The sequence below is a fragment of the Microcaecilia unicolor genome, chromosome 2, assembly GCF_901765095.1.
Source record: "Microcaecilia unicolor chromosome 2, aMicUni1.1, whole genome shotgun sequence".
NCBI lineage: Eukaryota > Metazoa > Chordata > Amphibia > Gymnophiona > Siphonopidae > Microcaecilia > Microcaecilia unicolor.
This window is the reverse complement of record NC_044032.1, coordinates 626,411,589-626,432,576: the sequence shown is the minus strand read 5'-3', so window position 1 is coordinate 626,432,576 and position 20,988 is coordinate 626,411,589. Positions and strand designations below refer to the sequence as shown.

The following is a 20,988-nucleotide window of genomic DNA, read 5'->3' as shown; positions in this document are numbered from 1 at the left end:
ATCCGCCCCGGGTGTCAGTCCCCCTAGGAATACCACTGCGTAATGGCGATTGCCAATTCCGGTAGGAGAAATCCAGAATGGTTTAGAGTTAATGTTCAAAGATGGCAGTGTATTTTCAGTGATCAAGGAGAGAGAGTTCGTTTTTGTCCAGTTCCGGAAGGAGTTTCGATTATTTTGTAGAGTTCAGGACTTTAGGTTGGTTCTTTCTGGTATGCCTTCGTGAACAGGTAGGTTTTTAACGATTTCCGGAGGTTTGTTAGGTCGTGCATTCTTTTCGTGACGTTTGGAAGTGCATTCCATTATTGCGTGCTTATGTAAGAGAAGCTGGATGCATACGTTTTTTTTTTATATTTTAGCCCTTTGCAGCTTGGGAAGTAAAGATTTAGGTAAGAGCGTGCTGATCCTTCTGTGTCTCTGGTTGGGATTTCTAGTGCCTGATCCTGCCCACTGAAATCAGTGCAGCAGGTCCCATAATGCAACAGGATGGGGGTGTTCAAAATCTCCCGCCTAGAACTGGGTAACTTGGAATCTCTGGTGGAACAGACCCATAATATGTGCTCTTTGAACGAACATTTCTAGTCGTACATTAAGAGCTGACATTTTTAAATACCTCTGGATATGAGGAAGTATGTCTGTGCACGAAACAGTGCAATCCTGTCATTGTGTTTTTTAATCATAAATACACTCCTGTTATATTTCAAATCAGGAGCATAGCTGCTATAGGGCCACAGGGGCCTGGGCCCCCGTAGATTTGGCCCTGGACCCCCCTGCCGGTGACCCTCTCAACCTCCTCCTCCTCTCGCCGCCAACCCGCCGCCTGCTACTTTTGCTGACGGGGACCCCAACCCCCGCCAGCCGAAGTCTTCTTCCTTTGTTTGGTTTCTGACCGAGTCTGACGTTCTGCACGTCAGACTCACAGAAACAGAACGAAGCCTTGCGATCTGCAGGGCTTCGTTCTATTTCTGTGAGTCTGATGTCCTGCACGACTCGATCAGAAACCAAACGAAGGAAGAAGACTTCGGCTCACGGGGGTTGGGGTCCCCCGCCAGCAAAGGTGGTAGGCGACGGCGGGCGGGGGGTTTAGAGGGGCATTGGCGGGGGGGGGGGGTCAAAGTTGTTGGAGGTGTCGGCAATGGCGGGCGGGCGTCGGTGTCGGCAATGGGGGGCGGTGGCACCGGAGGGGGCTAAAATGTGCCCGCTCACCTCAGCTCTGGACCCCCCTACCACTGAAGTCTGGCTACGTCCCTGTTTCAAATGTGTTAAAACACTACTGTAAAGTTCCCATGTAGCTCCACGTCCATACAGAGAGGATGAGCCGGTACAGGTTTTACTTTCAGTGCATGCAGGCACTCATAGTTCCAACTTTCTCAGAAGATAGGAAATAGAGGTCCCTGCATACAAAGGGAGCAAAACCAGGCCTGGCTCCGCCTCACTCTACCGACTGTTTGGTAACCCCAGATCAGGGGTTCTCAACCCATTCGTCGGGACACACCTAGCAAGGCAGAATTTCAGGATGCTCACAATTAATATGCACGAGAGAAATCTGCATGCACTACCTCCATTGTATGCAAATTAATTTCTTGCACATTCATTTTTGGATATCCTGAAAACCTGACTAGCTGGGTGTGTCCTGAGGACTTGGTTGAGAACTACTGCCCTAGATGAATGACAGAAATACTTGCCTTCTGCTCTACACAGTTCACCAAAGTTTGACTGCAACTCAAATGTGTTTAATGGAAAACAAAATAAGGCCTGTAATACACAGGGTGTGCAGTCCCCAACACTGTTTTGTTTTTTTGTTTGACTTCATAAAACTTTTTCATTAAGCACCAGATTCAATAAATGGCATCCAAATTTGGGCTTGAACACAGCAGATCAGTGAACGGTCCAAAACAGTGGCGTAGTTACGTGGGGCCCTGGACCCCCCTGCCGACGACCCTCTCGACCCCCCCCCCCCGCCCCGTCGCCTGCCTTTGCTGGCGGGGGACCCCGACCCCTGCCAGCCGAGATCCTCTTCTTTCCACAAAAGGCTTCCTTCTGTTTCTGACGTCCTGCACGTTGTGCGTGCAGGACGTCAGAAACAGAAGGAAGCCTTTTGTAGAAAGAAGAGGACCTCGGCTGGCGAGGGTTGGGGTCCCCCGCCAGCAAAGGTAGGCGACGGTGGGTTGGCAGCAGGAGGGGGGATCCAGAGGGTCATCGGCGGGGGGGGGGGGGCAAAGTTGGTGGTGACGGCAGGGTCGGCAATGGCGGGGGGGGGGGGGGGGGTTGGCGCGCCGGGGGGGGGGGCTAAAATGTGCCCCCTCACCTCGGGCTCTGGACCCTCCTCCCGCCGAAGTCTGGCTATGCCCCTGGTCCAAAATGTTCATTATTGTAGAATCTCAAAAGTAAAAAGCCCGACGTAGGCTGTGTTTCACCCAAAAAAGGGCTGCATGAGGGGCTATATATTATTCTTCAACTTCTGAATGGAGGGGTACTTTTTCCAGCATTACACGATTGTATATGAGTGCGTTGCCACTTCATCTGGAGTACCCCTCCATTCAGAAGTAGAGATTATGCTGTTTTTTTTTTAATTTTCTTTGTTCCAGTTTCAAGTGAGTCTATTTGGTTGTCAATATCACACACCACACTGTTGGCCTGATGTTGAAGAATAATATATAGCCCCTGATGCAGACCTTTTTTGGGCGAAACACACGGCCTGTGTCGGGTTTTTTACTTTTGAGATTCTACAATAAAGAATGTTTTGGACCGTTCACTGATCTGCTGTGTTCATTTGAGTTTACGTATCGTTCGCCTTGTTGCTTTTTGGGACCCAAATTTGGGCGCCATTCTATAAAGGCGCTCTTTTCTGCGCTCTTGATAGAATAGCACGTAGTGCCAACTCCGTGTCCAAATTCGGGTGCCAGGATTTACACCTGCTGAAACCAGGTGTAATTTCTGGTGCTCAATTTGGGCACCTATCCACAGTATTCTGTAAACACTGTGTTATAGAACACCCCTGACCCGCCCATGTCCTTTTGGGTTGCTCATTATGGGATTTGAGTATGCAGTGTTACAGAATAGCACACAGCAAGATGCGCATGCAAATTCAAATTGGTGCCAATTAATATCAATAATGAATTGTTGGCGCCCAATTATTGACATCAATTGGTTCTTTACCCAAATTTGTCCCATGCACATCTCACGCGCCCTTTAGAGAATCCAGAATAATTGGTTTGTTATTTTGTTTCTTTCATTTTGTGCATAAATCTGTTGTTTACATGCATGAAATCAACACGCATGAAACACTTCGCAACATCAGTGTATACATGCACGAAATCAAGTTATGCACATAAAATGAAAAGGAACAGAACATGTCCTTTGCATTACAATTTGCTTGGGGAATACACAGAATATTTTGATCATTTTGCTAAGCTGCCCAGCAGTTATTTTGGTGCTGAATGGCCTGAGCCACTCCCACATCCATAATGGGAAATAAACCTCACAGTAAAGTAAAACATATCAAGTGTCATAATCACGGATTGGCAGAAAGCGTATTACTTGAACACATTTTAAATGCATGTGCCAGACCACTTTCTCCTAGCCACAAAAAAATAAAAAAAATCTGTTTAGTGGGAACTGAAAGTATCCACAAACTCCATGCCACTGCTGCAATCCTTAAAACAATGATTTCATTAAAGATTGTTTCCTAAAATAATTAGGAATGCCTAAATGAATCTCACTGATCATAAACCTGTGCAGAGCTTCCACAAGGCAATCTTTGTAGATTCTGGGCCTGCTCCATCCCCTCCCCCCCAAGCTATGGCTGATTTTCTATATAGTGTGCCAATAACATAGCTCCCATATCACCTCCTGACAATCTCCCTTACCAATCAGCTTGGCTTAAAGTCACACCCCCACCTGCTTTGTAACTTCAGGTATTAAATTACACCTTTACAACAACTTACCATAACTGCTGCTTAACATGCTTCCTTGCCTTTTTTTTGTCGTTGTTTTCATTTTTAAAAAAGAGAAACGTATTTTCTTGTTTTAGCTTTCAGAGAATACGTATCTGTGTTCTTTTCCTCCTCATTCATGGAACACAGAACACTTATCTCGTAACTCTGAAGTTTTCAGCTTAAACCACTTCCTGAGTCCCCCACCAGCAACAGCAGACCACCAACCTTACGCTAGCAAAAGGATTATGATTATAAAAAATCTATACATACCCTCCTTTTCGGAGCATGAAAACATGAGCACATTTCTCAGGCTACCAAGGTCTGACTTTCCCACCGAGATGAGCCAAAGGCACAGCAGAGCTCGTGAAAGGCTGGCCAGGATGCATAAAGGACTCGTCTGCACTGCCAATATATCCTGCAAAGCAGCCTGATCGAGGGAAACACGTTCAGGTCTGCACTTTGTGCACAGGCTCCGATACTGTCACAGCCATTCCAAGCCCCAGGTCTTTCTTTCTGCCTCCCGTCGGTTAAAAGCGAAACAGACCTCGTCTGAAAAGGCAACTTAATTTCCTTGTGTTTTTCCTGGTTGCATGCCAAGATCGGCATAGTATTTCCAGGTATGCCTTTACCGACACACTGTTTGCTTGGCTAGCTGACACTCATGCAGGAACTTGTCTCAAAAGTCGGCTTTCGCATTCTGCAAAATCTGAAACGCAACCATGAGCAATAAGAGTGTGGTGGCAGAGAAGAAACAAAAAAAAAATGCCCTCACCTCCACGACTTCAGTGCTGAAATAGCGGGTCAGGTTCTGCTCTGCCGGGTGCAGCACTGTGATTTGCACGAATGTGTTCAGCTTTCTGTCGCGGGCACATGTCACGAGATCCTTGCAGGCTGCAAAGGGCACCAGAAGAGAGGGGTAAAAAAAAAAAAAATAGAGAAACTTATGGGGGAGGGGGGGACAAAAAACTCAGCCTAAGCTGCAGAACTAACTTAAGTCTGCGGAGACTGGAGGCGATTTAGCAAAGGAAATCCCTTGCAAGAACCTTTAAAGCACTAGGAAGTCACATGCCAAACAGCTGGACTGGGATTTTATTTCCGTGAAGTGGTAAAACCTTTTCTGCCCGGGGCAGGGCAGGACAGAGCAGACATAACACACGCTGCAACATCCTGCCGGCCAACTCGCAGTTACTGTGACGGTTCCAACTTCCAGCTCTAACCTACCATGAAATCGGATCACTCAGCCTCACATGGACTTCCCTCCTTCCTCCCCCTGATTTTTCTCTCTGATGTGGAATTTCTAAGTATGTGCAGCTAGTTGTTGGGCCTTACTAGAAAAAGGAAATGTTTCCCTTCTGTGCCTATGGAATAAACATCTCTCTCTCTCTCTCTCCCCACACACACACCTACCTGTGAGGTCAAAATCATTGTTAAGATAATCTCTAATTTACTTTTTTTAATTAAATGGGGAAGTTGAAAGAAATACGGTTAAAAATACCTAAAATAATTAGGGTCCATATTCAGCACCCTTGCTTGGTGAATTGTTTTTAAATGCCAGCCACTGTGACTAAAATAAAATACAGATATTTAGCATCAGTATCTGGATAGTGGCACTAAATTTCCGGGAAGGTGTGACTGGTGCTTATCATGATAGCAGAGATAATGAGCCTGCTGTTCAGATAGCTAACTATTACTATTTTATTGTTATTTGGTACATTTGTATCCCACATTTTCCCACCTATTTGCAGGCTCAATGTGCCTTACATATAGTGGTGTGCTGGAGCCAGCTCGCAAGAGCCGGTTGTTAAATTTATTGGCATCTTGCGAGCCGGTTGTTGCGAGCCGGCTTGCCTCTCCTCCCCCCACCCCACGAGCTGCAGGCTCCTCTGCTCCGCAGGTTGTCCATCATCTCATGTCTGCCCCTCAGCTCCCCGATAGCCCTCGTTTCCTTCCTGCCACCGCCCTGCCTTTAAATATTGTATTTTTCCTCGAGTCGCAGCGCCAACCCTCGCGGAAACAGAAAATACATCAGAAGAGGGCAGAACCATGTCAGGGAAGGCTGGAGCCGAGCCTGCTGCTTTCAATGCCGGAGCTGCGACTCGAGGAAAAAATACAATATTTAAAGGCAGGGCGGTGGCAGGAAGGAAACAAGGGCTATCGGGAAGCTGAGGGCAGACAGGATATGAACGGACGACCTGGGGAGCGGGAATCGTGGGGGGGGGGGGCTGGAAGAAGGCAGGAAATGTCTGGCGTTGAGTAGGGGAGGGGCTAGAAGGGAGATGGTTGATATGGGCTGCTGGGGGAGGAGGCTGGAAGGAGATGGTTAACATGGGTGGATGGAGGGGAGGGCAGGGGGGAGAAGAGGGTTGCTGGACATGGGTGGATGGAGGGGATGGCAGGGTGGAGAGGAGGGTTGCTGGGCATGGGTGGATGGAGGGGAGGGCAGGGAAGAGGAGAGTTGCTGGACATGGGTGGATGGAAGGGAGGGCAGGGGGGAGAGGAGGGTTGCTGGACATGGGTGGATGGAGGGGAGAGGAGGGCAGGGGGGAGGAGGGATGCTGGACATGGGTGGATGGAGGGGAGGGCAGGGAAGAGGAGAGTTGCTGGACATGGGTGGATGGAAGGGAGGGCAGGGGGGAGAGGAGGGTTGCTGGACATGGGTGAATGGAGGGGAGGGCAGGGGGAAGAGGAGGGTTGATGGACATGGGTGGATGGAGGGGAGAGCAGGGGGAGAGGAGGGCAGGGGGGAGGAGGGATGCTGGACATGGGTGGAGGAGAGGGAAGGGAGAGAGAAGAAATGCTGGACATGGATGGAGGGGAGGGAAGAGTGAGGAAGGAGATGAGATGAGGGAAAAGGAAGCGAGGAGAAAAACTGCACATGGATGAAGAAAATAGGCAGAAGCTGGATCTACTGGACAGTCAAGTCTGCGGAGGACCCAGCTTTTACTTACAGATGTAGGGCAAGAAATGAAGAAGAAAGGCGGAAAGTAAAGAAATAAATGGAAAGGAAGCCCTGGAAACGGAATTAAGAGGACAGATAGCAGCAGAATCGGATACTGGGCTAGCACGATCAGAAAAACAAAGTCACCAGACAACAAAGATAGAAAAAAAAAATCATTTTATTTTCATTATAATGATTGGAACACATCCACTTTGAGAATCAGGTGCTTAGCATTAAAAGTTTATATTTATTTACTTATTTATGGCATTTTATCCCGCTTTAAACATGAATTAGATTGGAACCTGGGATCATTTAAAAAAATTTTTCCTGGAGTAATGCATTGCCCCCCCCCCCCCCCCCCCCCCGAGGCTCACTCCCCGGCTATAGCCAGCTCTGCAATTTGGGTGGGGGGGACGCAGAGGTGGACCGGGGAGAGAGCCTGTTGTTAAACATTTACCAGCACACCACTGCTTACATATTACCGTTAACGGTGATAGCCGATTCCGGTATGAACAAATACATGGTGTATAAAGTTAAGCAAGCCATTTTGCTGTCTTAAATTTATCCAGAAGGTTAATATCACCAGTAACCCATTAACTTCCAGCTTTTCCCTTGCTCTGTCCCAAAACTGCCTTGACATTATCCAGATACACCTGCTGACAGGGTCAGCTTAATCACTGGACCAGGTGAGGCTTTTGCTGATGCCAAAATCCCCAGCCTCTGACATCACCTGGACTAATGGTTAAAGCCTTCTCTTCCCCCTCCCCCTGCAGGTCTGGCATCTCTTCGTCTCTCCCGCTCCAGCATATCTCCCCACCCCTCTTCTCATGGGTCTGGCATCACTCCTTCTCCTCTCCCTCCCTCCACCCTGTGGTACTGTAAACTGTGCGTGAGCTGCCGCCTTCAGCCAGGCCCTGGGTCTTCCCTCTATCGTGTCCCACCCACAGGAAATTGCATCAGAGGAGGCGGGACACGGTAGAAGGAAGACCCAGGGACTGGCCAAAGGTAGCATGTTTTCAAGTTGCTGCTGCTGGCAACTCGTGGTGGTGGGTGGGTGGAGGAGGAAAAGAAGCAAAGCCAGACTTACAGTAAGGAGAGACAGACTAGGCCAGAGAGCTGGGGAGAGGAGACACACTGGACAAAAAGAAAGAGGGAGAGTTGTGAAACCCGAGGGGGGGAGGGGATAGAACTGATGCAGGGAGCATGGCGATGGGGGGAGTCACCTATTAGAGAGGTACACTGATGCAAGCTGGCTCAGGGCACCACAATCCCTTGAGCCAGCCCTGGCTGATGAATATTCACAGTCAGCTTGTTATCTGGATAAATGCCTTTGAAGATCAGGTCATTTTTTCTTTTAAGCAATCTTAATGCAATAGCAAATGGCTGCATTGCTTTCATGGGTCCTTTTAATAAAGGTACCTGAACCAGCTCATTGGCTCAGCTGCAGTGCCTAGCAAATGGCACTTTGAGCCCAATCTGGCTCCTGCTCCTCGGCTGGCACAGGCACCTCTCAGAGACCCCCATGCTTTGCCTGCCAGTGATATAAAGGTTATTTGGCACCCAGATTGGAGGCAACCAAATTTCCCACCCCCATAGCCAGAGGACTGTTGCTGCTATGACTGGAACATAAAAGAGAGTGATTATCAATGAGGAAAGCCACAAATGACGGCCTAGGGTGACTCAGCCTCTTCACCTGGCAAACCTAGCTATGACAAACTTGAAGACGCTTTTCTGATGTTAGGATCTGCTCAGCTGCATGTCTGGAAATATACTGTAGCCCTGCTTTTCTAAAGGAAGTTAGAACAATGCTGCAATACAAGGGAGATGGCTAGAGCAGTGACGTAACTATGTAGGGCCACGGGGGCCTGGGCCCCCTTAGATTGGGCCCTGGACCCCCCTGCCGATGACCCTTTCGACCCCCCTCCCACCGCCAACCCTCCCCCGCCGCCGCAATCGGCTACCTTTGCTGGCGGGGGACCCCAACCCCCGCCAGCCGAGGTCCTCTTCTTCCGGCGCAAGGCTTCGTTCTGTTTCTGAGTCTGACGTCCTGCTCGTTGTAGGACATCAGACTCACAGAAACAGAACAAAACCTTGCGCCGGAAGAAGAGGACCTCGGCTGGCGGGGGTTGGGTCAGTGCAGTGATCTGACGTCCTGCACGTTGTATATGCAGGACGTCAGACTCACAGAAACAGAACAAAACCTTGCGCCGGAAGAAGAGGACCTCAGCTGGCGGGGGTTGGGTCAGTGCAGTGGTCTGACGTCCTGCACGTTGTATATGCAGGACGTCAGACTCACAGAAACAGAACGAAGCCTTGCGCCGGAAGAAGAGGACCTCAGCTGGCGGGGGTTGGGTCAGTGCAGTGATCTGACGTCCTGCACGTTGTATATGCAGGACGTCAGACTCACAGAAACAGAACGAAGCCTTGCACCAGAAGAAGAGGACCTCAGCTGGCGGGGGTTGGGTCAGTGCAGTGATCTGACGTCCTGCACGTTGTATATGCAGGACGTCAGACTCACAGAAACAGAACGAAGCCTTGCACCAGAAGAAGAGGACCTCGGCTGGCGGGGGTTGGGTCAGTGCAGTGATCTGACGTCCTGCACGTTGTATATGCAGGACGTCAGACTCACAGAAACAGAACGAAGCCTTGCGCCGGAAGAAGAGGACCTCGGCTGGCGGGGGTTGGGTCAGTGCAGTGATCTGACGTCCTGCACGTTGTATATGCAGGACGTCAGACTCACAGAAACAGAACGAAGCCTTGCACCAGAAGAAGAGGACCTCGGCTGGCGGGGGTTGGGTCAGTGCAGTGATCTGACGTCCTGCACGTTGTATATGCAGGACGTCAGACTCACAGAAACAGAACGAAGCCTTGCGCCGGAAGAAGAGGACCTCGGCTGGCGGGGGTTGGGTCAGTGCAGTGATCTGACGTCCTGCACGTTGTATATGCAGGACGTCAGACTCACAGAAACAGAACAAAACCTTGCGCCGGAAGAAGAGGACCTCAGCTGGCGGGGGTTGGGTCAGTGCAGTGGTCTGACGTCCTGCACGTTGTATATGCAGGACGTCAGACTCACAGAAACAGAACGAAGCCTTGCACCAGAAGAAGAGGACCTCAGCTGGCGGGGGTTGGGTCAGTGCAGTGATCTGACGTCCTGCACGTTGTATATGCAGGACGTCAGACTCACAGAAACAGAACGAAGCCTTGCACCAGAAGAAGAGGACCTCGGCTGGCGGGGGTTGGGTCAGTGCAGTGATCTGACGTCCTGCACGTTGTATATGCAGGACGTCAGACTCACAGAAACAGAACGAAGCCTTGCGCCGGAAGAAGAGGACCTCGGCTGGCGGGGGTTGGGTCAGTGCAGTGATCTGACGTCCTGCACGTTGTATATGCAGGACGTCAGACTCACAGAAACAGAACGAAGCCTTGCGCCGGAAGAAGAGGACCTCGGCTGGCGGGGGTTGGGTCAGTGCAGTGATCTGACGTCCTGCACGTTGTATATGCAGGACGTCAGACTCACAGAAACAGAACGAAGCCTTGCGCCGGAAGAAGAGGACCTCAGCTGGCGGGGGTTGGGTCAGTGCAGTGATCTGACGTCCTGCACGTTGTATATGCAGGACGTCAGACTCACAGAAACAGAACGAAGCCTTGCACCAGAAGAAGAGGACCTCAGCTGGCGGGGGTTGGGTCAGTGCAGTGATCTGACGTCCTGCACGTTGTATATGCAGGACGTCAGACTCACAGAAACAGAACGAAGCCTTGCACCAGAAGAAGAGGACCTCGGCTGGCGGGGGTTGGGTCAGTGCAGTGATCTGACGTCCTGCACGTTGTATATGCAGGACGTCAGACTCACAGAAACAGAACGAAGCCTTGCGCCGGAAGAAGAGGACCTCGGCTGGCGGGGGTTGGGTCAGTGCAGTGATCTGACGTCCTGCACGTTGTATATGCAGGACGTCAGACTCACAGAAACAGAACGAAGCCTTGCACCAGAAGAAGAGGACCTCGGCTGGCGGGGGTTGGGTCAGTGCAGTGATCTGACGTCCTGCACGTTGTATATGCAGGACGTCAGACTCACAGAAACAGAACGAAGCCTTGCGCCGGAAGAAGAGGACCTCGGCTGGCGGGGGTTGGGTCAGTGCAGTGATCTGACGTCCTGCACGTTGTATATGCAGGACGTCAGACTCACAGAAACAGAACAAAACCTTGCGCCGGAAGAAGAGGACCTCAGCTGGCGGGGGTTGGGTCAGTGCAGTGGTCTGACGTCCTGCACGTTGTATATGCAGGACGTCAGACTCACAGAAACAGAACGACGCCTTGCACCAGAAGAAGAGGACCTCGGCTGGCGGGGGTGGGGTCAGTGCAGTGATCTGACGTCCTGCACGTTGTATATGCAGGACGTCAGACTCACAGAAACAGAACGAAGCCTTGCACCAGAAGAAGAGGACCTCGGCTGGCGGGGGTTGGGTCAGTGCAGTGATCTGACGTCCTGCACGTTGTATATGCAGGACGTCAGACTCACAGAAACAGAACGAAGCCTTGCGCCGGAAGAAGAGGACCTCGGCTGGCGGGGGTTGGGTCAGTGCAGTGATCTGACGTCCTGCACGTTGTATATGCAGGACGTCAGACTCACAGAAACAGAACGAAGCCTTGCGCCGGAAGAAGAGGACCTCGGCTGGCGGGGGTTGGGTCAGTGCAGTGATCTGACGTCCTGCACGTTGTATATGCAGGACGTCAGACTCACAGAAACAGAACGAAGCCTTGCGCCGGAAGAAGAGGACCTCGGCTGGCGGGGGTTGGGTCAGTGCAGTGATCTGACGTCCTGCACGTTGTATATGCAGGACGTCAGACTCACAGAAACAGAACGAAGCCTTGCGCCGGAAGAAGAGGACCTCGGCTGGCGGGGGTTGGGTCAGTGCAGTGATCTGACGTCCTGCACGTTGTATATGCAGGACGTCAGACTCACAGAAACAGAACGAAGCCTTGCACCGGAAGAAGAGGACCTCGGCTGGCGGGGGTTGGGGTCCCCCGCCAGCAAAGGTAGCCGACAGCAGGGGAGGGTTGGCGGCGGGAGGGGGGCCGAGAGGGTTGGCGGTGGGAGGGGGGGCCAAGAGGATCATCAGCAGGGGGGGTCAAAGTTGTTGGTGGTGGCGGCGGCGGGGGGTGTCAAAAATGGCGGGGGGGGTCGGCAGCGCCGGGTGGGGGGCTAAAATGTGCTCCCTCACCTCGGGCTCTGGAACCCCCTCCCACCGGTCTGGCTACGCCCCTGGGCTAGAGGTCAGCAGAGTTCTGAGACGTTTATTGTTCAACAAATGACTCAACATGGCTGTGTTTCGGCACGTGTGCCTGCATCAGGGATCTCAGGATCTACACAAACATATAGAGAAACAACATATATAGGGCCCTGTTTACTGAGCTGCGATATAGGTGCATTAACATTTTTAACGCAGGTTTACCATGTATACGCGTTAACTGTGTACGCGCCTACAATATCCCTATAGGCGCCTACGCGGTTGGCGCGTGCGCTAATTGTAGGCGCGTTAAAAATGCTGACGCGCCTTAGTAAACAGGGCCCATAATTTCTAACAGTTAAATAAATAGAAAATTAAATGCATGAGTATTATGCACGTAGTTTATATTTCTTTATATGTACATACATTAACGATTTTATATATAGATTCTGAGACTCCTGACGCAGGCTGTGTCGGGTTATTTGTTGGACAATAAATCTCACAATCCTACTAACCTCTGGCCATTTCTGCTCATTTGTCTTGCTGCTTGGATTTTTGCAAGGCTGTTCTCTTTTCTTCCTTTGCTATAAAACCCGTTCATCCATCAAGGCAAAATCGGAACTTGATCAGTTTCTGCGGGTTGCATTGAATGAGCCCTAGTCATACTGTACCAGACAGTGGGGCTGCAACCAGCTCCAAATGGGATGGAAGCGGCTGTCAATCCCCTTCCGCTCCCCCCCCCCCCAAAATAAGACATGAAATATATGCGTTTTTGAAGCAAACTTTACATGCATGATTACATTTCTGAGGAAAGCTTGGCACTGGAAAGGAAAAGGTGTACAGTCCCCTCCCCCAAATGGATGTCTATTAAAGACATAAGGAATTATGGAATGAACACAAGCAATTATTTGCACGCAGTGCTTGGTCCTGAGGCTGCCAAATAGAAAACTGCACAGAAGGATTGATGCAAGATGCATATGTGATGACGCATGAAGAGAGGAAGAATGCAAAGTTTTCTTCAACATGTTCTGAAGGATTTCAGTACATGCAGGAAAAAAAGCGCTAATGAACCATTTCTCCTGCAACCTCAGTAAAGTTAGAGTGTACCGTGATCAGAAATGGACTGATCCACTGCAGTCTTGAAAGAGGAATGTTAATCACTGGACTAGTACACAGCATCTCTGAGGGAGGGTATACAGGGGCAGACTGAACAAATCATGTGAAAAAGCAATTCTGTAAGGTGTATCTAACGTTAGGCAGCAGTTGGATGCCCAAGTTATAGAATGGTGGCACTTTCGCATGGGATTGGCATCATTAATTGGCTCATATGTGCGTAAGTACTCAGTACTATTCTATAAAACTGGCGTGCAAATTTCCTAGCGCATAACAAAGTGGGCTGTAGCAGGGGCGTAGCCAGACTTTGGCAGGAGGGGGGTCCAGAGCCCGAGGTGAGGGGGCACATTTTAGCCCCCCCTGGCACCGTCGACCCCCCACAGCCATTACCGACCCCCCCCCCCGCCATTGCTGACCCTTCCCCCGCCGCTGCCGCCAAATTTGACGACCTCTGCCGATGAGCCTCTCGACCCCCCCTCCCGCCGCCAACCCTCCCCCGCCGTCACCTACCTTTGCTGGCGGGGGACCCCAATCCCCGCCAGCCGAGGAGGTCCTCTTCTTTCTGCAAAGGCTTCGTTCTGTTTCCGACATCTGGGTGCAGGATCTACGGGGGCCCAGGCCCCCCTGGCCCCACGTAGCTACGCCACTGGGCTGTACTTGTAGGTGGAGTATGAGGGTGTCAATATGCAACACATGCAACTTATAGTATGGCTCCTTTTACAAAGCCGTGCTAGCGATTCTGGCATGGCAAATGCAACAAAGCCCATTTCAGTTTCTCTGGGCTTTGTCGCATCTGCTGTGCCTGCATCACTAGCACGGCTTTGCAAAAGGAGCCGTTAATTCCGTGCCCTGTATGATGCATTCACATGTAGTAACTTACACCAGCCACTGACTTGGCATAAGTGGTTACGCCGAATTTTCAGCGCATCAAAGCCACTTTGCTCTTCTGTAACGGCTTAGGTGCGCCTTAATGCTGTTACAGCACCATAATTTAGCTGTCACTTTATATAACTGCCCCCATAGTCTTAATCCGCCCCCATTTTCCCCCGGATTCTATATACAGTAATACCTTGGTTTTCGTTGACTTCGGTTATCGTCCATTTTTTTCGCGAAAACTTTGTCTCGGATTTTCATCGGCGTACCCACGTGACCTCGCTGCTAATTTTGCAAAAACAAAGGGCGACCCACGCGTTCTCCTGCTCAGTGTGGCGTTGTTTCTCGTCTAGCCAAACAATTCCATGTTAAATGTTCATTTATTCTTTACATTAGTCTTTGCCTCGGTTTTCGTCGGTTTAGGATTTCGTCGACTGTTTTCGGACGGATTATCGACGAAAACCGAGGTATCACTGTATACTGCCAAAAATTAAGATGGGCGTGAAATTTCATGAGGAAATGGACACAGATTGGCCATTTACTGTAAATGACACTAATTGGTGCATGATTGAAGTTGCAAGCAGATCTCTCCTGCGGGCTGATCTATAGCTTAGCACATAACTTTATCCGCGCATAACCCAAAATAGGACATGGCCATGGGAAAGGCATAGGCGGAACATGGGTGTTCCTAAAAAGCAGGCACCAAATTATAGATCCATGCCTAACTTTGGACGCCAGATTTACACTGGTTTTCATCAGGTGTAAGTCCAGCACCTAAAATTAGGTGCGACCTGCGCACTATGCGCGTGTTCTATAAAGGTCAGACACCCTTTATAGAACAGGGGCTCAGCACAGATCTTTTCAGCACATAACTTTTGGCGCTATTCCCCCAATTCTATATATGGTGCCTGAAAATCCATGCGGAACCCGAAGCGTATTCTATGACAATGCATATAACTTAATTGGTTAACTAGCTAATCAGCGCTAATTAGATGTTAACAAGCAATTATCAACACTAATTGGAATTAATTGAGATTTACACACACAACTCGCTTAGCATATTCTATAACGTGGTGCGCCTAAATTCTAAGTCACGTGGAGGGGCATAATCGAACGGCGCCGGCCATCTAGGCGGCTGCCCATCTAGATGGCCGGCGCCGCAAAAAGCGGTCCCGAACCATAATATCGAAAAAGATGGCCGGCCATCTTTCGTTTCGATAATACGGTTGGGGCCGGCCAAATGTCAAAGATGGCTGGGTTTCAGATGGCCGGCATCGGTTTTCGCCCATAATGGAAACTAATGCCGGCGATCTCAAACCTGGCCAAATCCAAGGCATTTGGTCATGGGAGGAGCCAGCATTTGTAGTGCCAGGACACCAACTGGGCACACTAGGGGGCACTTCTAAAAATTAAAAAAAAAATTTTAAATAGCTCCCAGGTGCATAGCTCCCTTACCTTGGGTGCTGAGCCCCCCAAATCCCCCCCAAAACCCACTCCCTACAACTCTACACCATTACCACCTAGATGTGGGTACAGTGGGTTTTTTTTTTTTGGGGGGGGGGTTGGAGGGCTCCCATTTACCACCACAAGTGTAACAGGCGGGGGGGGGGGGGGGTCCACCTGCCTGAAGTGCACTGCACCCACTAAAAACTGCTCCAGGGACTTGCATACTGCTGTCAGGGAGCTGGGTATGACATTTCAGGCCGGCATAGAGGCTGGCAAAAAAGTTTATTTTTTTTATTTTTTTTTTGGGTGGGAGGGGGTTGATGACCACTGGGGGAGTAAGGGGAGGTGATCCCCGATTCCCTCCGGTGGTCATCTAGTTAATTGGGGCACATTTTTGAGACTTGGTACTGAAAATAAATGGACCAAGTGAAGCCGGCGAAATGCTCTTCAGAGCCAGCCATCTCTTTTCCATAATCAGCTGAAACCAGCCATAGCCACGCCCTATCCCGCCCTCCGTCCCGCCTTCGCTACCCTGCCGAAACACCCCCTTGGACATATGATAGGAGTGCAGGAGTAGCTTATCCCTTTGTGCAGTAACTTGAGAACCAGGGGAGCAACTTTCAATATTCCCACTGCAGCTCCTTGTGACTCTGGGCAAATCACTTAACCCTCCAATACCCAGGTACACAATAAGTGCATGTGTAAACTATGTAAACTGCTTCCACTGTAACCACAGAAAGGCGGTATATCAAGTTCCTCCAACATCTTGCCCTTTCAAACATACCATATCTCTACTATAATAAAAAGCACCTCCAACGTTGTGAAGCTGACTCTGTGGCTTCACTGAAGTGAAGGGTTTGTAAGGTTCGTCAGATTCGTCAGTCTGTCACCATCTCTCTCGGCCCCGCCCTCGCGTCAAAACGTGATGACGTCGAGGGCGGCAGACCTATCAGAGGCGCGAGGGTGGGTCCGAGAGAGATGTTGACAGACTGACGAATCTGACGAACCTTACGAACCCTTCACTTCAGTGAAGCCACAGAGTCAGCTTCACAACGTTGCAGGTGCATTTTATTACACTACTCTACTATAATAAAAAGCAACGTTGTGAAGCTGACTCCGTGGCTTCACTGAAGTGAAGGGTTCGTAAGGTTCATCAGATTCGTCAGTCTGTCACCATTTCTCTCGGCCCCGCCCTCGCGTCAAAACGTGATGACGTCGAGAGCGGCAGATCTATCAGAGGCGCGAGGGCGGGGCCGAGAGAGATGTTGACTGATGAATCTCATGAACCTTACGAACCCTTCACTTCAGTGAAGCCACGGAGTCAGCTTCACAATGTTGCAGGTGCGTTTTATTACACTACACAGCTCCCTAATTTTGCAGTTAAACATCGCAGGGTGGCTGAAGGGGGGGGGAGAGAGGAGGGGCAACGGCACTGGAACTGGGAGGGAGGGAGGGAGAGGGGGGGGCAACGACCCTGGAACTTGGAGGGGGTGGGCAGACCCAGGATCTGGGAGGGAAGGAGGGGGTGACCCTGAAACTGGGAAGGAGGGGAAGAGGGCCGACCCTGCAACTGGGAGGGAGGGAGGGGGGAAACCCTGGAACTGGGAAGGAGGGGGGCGGAGCCACCATGGAACTGGGAGGGAGGGAGGGAGGGGGTCCCTTGGCACACACTCACTCTCGCACCCAGTCTCACTCTCTGTCACACACACTCACACATTCACTCTCGCTCTATCACACACTCACTCTCACACACACTCTGTAAAACACACACACTCTGAGGAAAACCTTGCGAGCGCCCGTTTCATATGTGTCAGAAACGGGCCTTTTTTCCTAGTTTTCACATATATATAACCCATGGATAATACACAAATTTACATAGGATAGGTGCGGGGTATACAAAGGTGCAGGTTATACGAGTACTTGCATCCCCAAACAATAAACTGTGAGATGTGAATTCAATAATAAGCTGTATATCTTTTTTATTTAACCAACAGCAAAAACACAGCATTTACAAATCAATTTCACCAACCATTTTCACAAGTCGAAAAGTAAATTCACTGATTAATTTCTTGGGCATCATCTTCATCACCAGAAGTAAAACCTTCAAAGTCAGTGTCGGCAAAATATTCTGCAGCGAATGCTTCAGCTTCTTCAACTTCCATTTCATATTCTTCATCATCACTAGAGTCTGAATATAGTAATTTGTCGTTCTCGAGTAAGCCTTGAAAGCGATGGATAATGGTAGTTGACTTCACAGCATTCCAAGCAGTCTCTACTCAACTGCAAAATTCCACATATGTTGCGTGGTGTTGTCTACAGGAAGGAGTGAATGAATGAGTTCCTTCTCGCATTCACTTATCCCATTCTTTTCTTACAAGCGTTTTAAATGCGTGATTGATGGTGATGTCAAATGGTTGTAGTTTGCAGGTAAGTTGGCCAGCGATGGCCCAGCATTGAATATCGGGGGATACTTTAGCCAGCGATGATCGACTGTCACCGGCTGAATATCAGGGAGTATATCTATAGTGTTACTAGACATATGCGGTGCTGTTCACAAAGTCATAAGAGACAGTCCCTGCTCGACAGAGCTTACAGTCTATTTAAGAGAGACGATCAGAATAAATAAGAGATTAGTGCAGTGGTTCCAAACCTGGTCCTGGAGGCACCCCAGCCAGTCAGGTTTTCATGATATCCACAATGAACATTCATGAGAGAGATTTGCATACCAAGGCGGCAGTGCATGCAAATCTCGAATGTTCATTGTGGATATATCCCAAAAGAGAAAGAGAGCAATACTACCAAGTAATAAAAAAAAGAAAAAAGCTCTCAAAATAGCTGTGGCACTGAAAAAAGTACTTGAATCTATCCCACTGTTGCCACTGCAGTAGTGAGCCCTTGCGCCTTGACAGAGCGCGGCGGATCCGCGAAGCGCCGCACTCGGTCAGGCAGCCGGACAACCCCTAGCTTCACCTGGGAAGCGACCACCGTTCCCCGGGAGTTGAGCCCCCAGGTGCAAGTGGCCACCAGGACTTCTGGATACGGTCAGGGTCGGACGGCCACCAGCCATGGCAGGCAGGAGTAGAACAGACCTGGAACACAGATCGGGCAGGCCGCAAGCAGAGAATGGTCAGGTTCCATCCACAGGTCAGGGCAGGCAGCAAGCAGTGAATGGTCAGGTTCAATCCACAGGTCAGAGCAGGCAGCAAACAGAGAATGGTCAGGTTCAATCCACAGGTCAGGGCAGGCAGCAAGCAAGCAAGCAGAGAGTGGTCAGGTTCAATCCAAGTCAGCATCAACAGGAAAACCGGCAGAAGAACGCTCAATCACCAGCACCAAACCTCTAACAAGATACAAGCCGAAGCAAAGATAGTGTCCCAGGCCAGCTCTTAAATAGGTCTCCAATCAGAGGAACCTGGTCTCAGCTGAGAGGCGAGAGATCTCATAGGGCACGCCCAAAAGACATTCAAGATGGCTGCCTCCTAGATGAGCTACCAAAGATGGCTGCTCCTCAAACGATCCTCCCAAGATTGCTGCCCCTCAGATGCTTTACCCAAAATGGTTGCTGCTCAGATGATCCTTCCAATATGGCCGCTGCCCGAGGAAGAAGGTAGGGATGCAACACCCACTAAAGATTCTGTGGAGTGTATCTGTTCTAATTTTGAAAATACAACAAGGGAAAAGCCTCAGAATTCCCCAACCTCCAGCCTATATATATATATATAAGGCTTCACATTGAGAGCCGTAGTGCTCTTCTAACATCGGAGGAGGTTCTCATCACAGACAGAAAAACCCTTGTGTTTCAAAAGGTAAAGCATACTAAAAGAATCCACAAAATCAAAAAAGGAGGGGATCCATATCAAAAGAACTAATAATAACAAGTTGAACTTAACTTTTAAGCATGAAGGTATAGATAAAGAAGTGTCATGGGTCCCACACACACCGACTCAGGCCTCAGTTTTGCAAAAAATCGCTGTATCAAGGCGTGTATTTACCACAAATTTAGACACAGGTCTGTTTCCTGCTTGTTAGATTTTTTCTGTGCCACAGCTATTTTGAGACCTTTCTTTTTTTGTTCATTGTGGATATCCAGAAAGCCTGGGGTGTGTCCAGAACCTGGTTTGGGAACCAGTGGATTAGTGGGTTTCATTTATTATGGGGATGATTAATATAGCATGGGTGTAAAACAAGTGAATAAGGAATTTAGGGCTCCTTTTGCTATGCTGCGGTAACCGCTAGTGTACACTGACCGCAACTTAAAAGGGTTTACTGTGGGACATGCTGAGGTGTCCTGGGGTTAAAAGCCCAATGTGCAAACCACATGCTAACAAATTTTTATTTTTATTGGCGTGATGGCATGAATCAGCGCAGCCCCATTACCGTGCGCATACAGATTAGTGTGGAATTAGTGCGTGAGCCCTTACTACCTACAAAATGGGTGGCGATAAGGGCTCATGCGCTAATTTGGGGTAACAGTTGTGTGCTAATGGCAACATTAGCACATGGCCATTCATTTGGAAAATTGGCTATATTTTGGCTGCGATAAAAATGGCCGTAGCATGCAGGAAAACCCCACGGTAGGATGTGCTAAGGGTACTGCAGTGTAGTAAAAGGAGCCTTTGGAGTCAAAAAGGTGGGTTTCTAGGCTAGATTTGAATAGGGCCAGAGATGGAGCTTGACGTACCAACTCAGGAAGTCTATTCCAGCCATACGGGACTAGATTCTATATATTGCGCCTGAAAAATCGGAGCCAAAATGAAATATGCCTATAAAATATGCCTTATAGAATAAGCCTAAATTTCCACTTGGATCCAACGTAACTACCTGACCTCAACGACATAACAACGCTAAAGTTCGTAATGGCCATCACCGAACCCCACCGTCGAACGTTTCCCCTACCACTTGAACCTTACCCTATCACAACTTCACCTTTGTATTTGTATACACCGGAGCCTGCAACTGCTCTCTGGCACTATGTAAGCCACATTGAACCTGCGAAAATGTGGGGTACAAATGTAACAAGTAAATACGCCAAGCGTCTGTCCACACAACTAAATTTAGTCAAGGGCAGTTACGCCAAGTAAAACTTGCTGTAAATGCCGATGCCTAAATTACGCATGGACCAGGTGTATTCTTTAACAACGCGCTTAGATTTTACAAACAACCACGTCCCACCTGTTCCACGCCCATAGCCATGCCCCCTTTTCAACTGTGACTTAGAATTTACGTGTATCACGTTATAGAATACACTTATATAGTTCTGCATGTAAATTCTATTTAATGCCAATTACTGTCAATAACTATTTGTTAAGTGGCAATTATCAGCGCTGACTGACTTGATAACTATTTAAGTTATGCGCGCAGATCCAGAATACGACTGGATTTGCACACACAGCTTAAGTCGCGCTATATGGAATCCAGGGGGAAGGTGCAGGAAGATGAAAGGAATGGAATCTGGACT

General features: G+C 49.4%; 1 protein-coding gene across 1 annotated transcript in view; it reads right to left on the bottom strand.

Moving 5' to 3' along the window:
• The window catches only part of INPP4B (inositol polyphosphate-4-phosphatase type II B), an 853,440-nt gene extending 835,734 nt beyond the window's left edge, over positions 1-17,706 (bottom strand). The window contains exons 1-2 of the mRNA XM_030192243.1: positions 17,556-17,706; positions 4,708-4,826 (exon numbers count right to left, since the gene is read on the bottom strand). Of these exons, the coding sequence (XP_030048103.1) occupies positions 4,708-4,826; positions 17,556-17,706 (270 nt within the window). The remainder of the gene's footprint in view (positions 1-4,707; positions 4,827-17,555) is intronic.
• Between the last annotated feature and the right edge of the window lie 3,282 nt (positions 17,707-20,988).